At 33.7% G+C, this 3,594-nt stretch overlaps 1 protein-coding gene across 1 annotated transcript; it reads left to right on the top strand.

The window, feature by feature from the left end:
• Nucleotides 1-1,208: 1,208 nt before the first annotated feature.
• On the top strand, nucleotides 1,209-3,160 carry LOC143625785 (alkaline ceramidase-like). Its single transcript, XM_077096031.1, has 2 exons — nucleotides 1,209-1,484; nucleotides 2,490-3,160. Exons 1-2 carry the CDS (start codon nucleotides 1,231-1,233, stop codon nucleotides 3,001-3,003), a joined length of 768 nt encoding a protein of 255 aa, XP_076952146.1. The 5' UTR covers nucleotides 1,209-1,230; the 3' UTR covers nucleotides 3,004-3,160.
• The last annotated feature ends 434 nt before the right edge of the window (nucleotides 3,161-3,594 follow it).

The raw sequence follows: 3,594 nt of genomic DNA, 5'->3' as shown, positions 1-3,594 counted from the left end.
ATAAAACATTAACTAATAGTAGTGTAGCCGATATACATATAACTTCAGTTTTCGTTGCTTACGACAGTTTCTCTTAAAAAAATGCTAGTTTGGATTATTAAAATTGGATATATTTTTAGAAAATATATTAAAAAATTACTGAATAGAATAGAATTGCTATCTATCTCCATTCATTCCGATCGATTATCGAATAGCCATCTAATGCTAATCCAGGTCCGTTTGCTTTGCTTATTACATACATAATAATAATATTCACGTATTTGTTTCTACGCAATGATCTAGGGTTCAATATAGTTACCTATTTAGGGATTATTGTTGTTTAATTATCAATTACGCTAACACCTTTCATTGTACCATCGGATCTGACTGATTCATTATATTATCACATAGTTTTGCTGGAATCATGTTGTCTTTACGATCAATTATGTTGGAATTTATAATTTATTTATTTGAATCTATGAAATTTGAATTGAATCAGTCTGGTTATTAGTTTCCAGTATCAGATTATGAAATTGCTGCCTCTTAATTAACGGTGCAATCTGCCCGAGCCTTGTGTATTTTGAAGTTTTAACTTTTCTGGACTTGTATGTAATAAAAACCGAGCTTGGCTCATTTTAATTTAAAGGGCTCGAGCTCAGCTAGTTTGGAGCTCTATTTGTAAAGCTTGAGTTTGTCAAGCACGAGCTCGGCTCTTGTGCTATTTATTAATTATTTAATTAATTTATTAATTTTTATAATTTTTGCATATATATTATAATTATTATTTCGGCCTGACCTTTGGCCCGTTTAAGGTACTGCGCACGAGCTCAAGCTTGAAAAAGCGACTCACAAGCCAAGCCTGAGCCAAGCTGAGCTTGGCAAAACGACTCACGAGTCCATTTCCCGAGCTTTAAAACACAGGGCTTGAAACAATCTGAGCTCGAGTTTGAGCTCTCGTAAGTCAAAACGAGGCGAGCTCGAACCTAGTCGAGCTTGGGCATGGATCGGCTGGTTTACATCTGTACTCTTAATCACTGTTTTAGAATTACTCAATTTGTATGGGATTTACTGTTTTATGTTATGAAAATAGTTTGTAGATCACTGTTATTGAGCAACATCAAAATTTTAATTATTTGTCAATGTGAGTGCAGGTATAAGAGCTGATGCTTCAAATAGTTAAAGCAAATTGTTGAAACTGATGATATAGTTCCAACATATTGCTTTGTGAGAACTGAGAACACATACATATATATGGCGGATGGTATATCAAGTTTTTGGGGCCCAGTAACATCGTCCCATGAATGGTGTGAGAAGAATTATGTTGTTTCTTCATACGTTGTCGAGTTTTATAACACCATATCAAATATCCCATGCATTCTTTTGGCACTAATCGGCCTTTTAAGCTCGCTGATTCAACGTTTCGAGAAGAGGTTTAGTGTTCTACATTTGTCAAATATGGCGCTTGCGATTGGAAGCATGATGTATCATGCCACATTGCAACATGTGTAAGTAAACCGTTTTTAACATGTGCTTGTTGTTTGACTTACTTTTATCTATGCCTTCTGTGCTAAAGTTTAGCACACATGGCATAGGAAAATTGAACTTTTGTAAGATGAGAGTTTCTTTTACACAGTAGTAATCAAGTTTTCTTAGTGTTTCATTAAAGTCAATCATAGTTTTCTTGTTCTTCAAAAGTCACTCAACTTTTATTAGGTGGTCCAATACTGTAATGTTTTATGGTGTTAAAAAAATAATTAATTAAGTGAGGCAAATGAAACTTATATGAATCTTCGTTTACTGATTAGTGATTATTTTTTTGTTTGGCCTAATTTGAACAACCTTGAAACTTGGTTATTATTTAGTATTGCTGTGAAGTCAACAAATTTTTTGTTGTTCCTCAAAAGTCAACTTTCATCTGGTGTTCTGATCATCTGTATTGTTTTTATAATTAAGTGAGGCTAATGAAACCTATATGAATCTCGGTTACTGCTTAACGGTTATTTTTCTCTAATTTGATTTAAATTGAACAATTATGAAACTTGTTTACTATTTAGTTGGCTTTCTTTCTTCACCATTACCTACTACTTCAAGTTAAATTTTTTCACAAATGTAAACTGCTTTTCAAAAATTAAGCAAGGGAAATGAAGCATATATGAATCTTGGTTAATGTTTAGCAATTATTTATTTTTTTCTAATTTGACTCAAATTAACAAATTATGAAACTGATTACTGTTTAGTGAAGTTTCTTTCTTCACTGTTACCTCCTACTTCAAGTTAACTGGAAAAAAAAATCATCTCATTTTAATAACAAGATTCATATATATTACATTTGCCTCGCTTTAAAAAATATTAACTTTTATGAAATTAACTACACTGTATTAGAACACCAGATAAAAGTTGACTAGTTTGACTAACTTTAATGAAACACTTGGGAAACTTGATTACTATTTTGTTAAATTTTCTTTAAATTAGGATTTTATAATCATATAATGTTGAATATTTTATTGCAGTCAACAACAAAGTGATGAGACCCCTATGGTATGGGAAATGCTCCTCTATATCTACATCTTATACTCGCCCGACTGGCACTACCGAAGCACCATGCCCACATTCCTCTTCCTATACGGGATCTTGTTCGCTGCCCTCCATTCCTTGACCTGTTTCAATATTGGATTCAAAATCCATTATATCATGTTATGCTTATTATGCATTCCGCGTGTGTACAAATATTACATATACACACAAGATATACCTGCAAAACGCCTTGCAAAATTCTACCTTGCGACCCTTTTGCTCGGTAGCTTGTGTTGGTTGGTTGATCGGTTTGGTTGCAACCGGGTTTCAGGCTGGCCCGTGAACCCGCAAGGTCATGCTTTGTGGCATGTGTTAATGGGCTTGAACTCTTACTTTGCAAACACGTTTTTGATGTTTTGTCGGGCCCAACAACGGGAATGGAGTCCGAAGGTTGTTTATGCTATGGGGATTCTTCCGTATGTGAAGATCGAGAAACCGAAGACACAGTAAGATGTGGGTCGAGGTAGATAATGGGTTACAAGGCCTGCAAAAGTAGCGGGTGATATCTTCATTTGTTTTGTTTTTAATATGGTTTTTAAATTATGATTTAAGAAGATTAGTGTTTTAAATTAACTTGTAGTTTGGTGTAACATATTTGTTTAGAATTTAATTAAACAGTTTTAAGATTTTTTTTTTGTTCTGTTTTAATATATGCTCGTTTCATTATGCTTTCATTATTAGATCTGTGAAAGCGGGCTGGTAACGGGTTTGTTTAAAAATTATCATTTTGGTTCAGGTGAGATTGTCATAATGTATTTTGGTAAAAGACTAAAACTGGGTGTGGGTCAAAACGGGCCGTTAAGTGAATTGATGCTGAAAGCAGTGAAGACTGGAACATCCATACTGATCTAACATAATCGCGTTGCAATTGGTGGCCGCAGTTTTTTTTACACAACTTGAAAATAAAAAGCTTTTGGATCGGCTAACATAATATGTTTTATATGCAGGTTAACCCGAGCACAATACGTTTAATAAATAGGTTATCCTGAACACAATATGTATAGTATGTGGGTTAGCATATTAACCCGTTTAAGGTTTTAA

This window comes from Bidens hawaiensis, unplaced genomic scaffold (genome assembly GCF_021521415.1).
Source record: "Bidens hawaiensis isolate Kalapana, Puna unplaced genomic scaffold, B.hawaiensis_p1.1 tig00004242_1, whole genome shotgun sequence".
Lineage (NCBI taxonomy): Eukaryota > Viridiplantae > Streptophyta > Magnoliopsida > Asterales > Asteraceae > Bidens > Bidens hawaiensis.
This window is presented reverse-complemented; position numbering and strand designations above follow the sequence as displayed.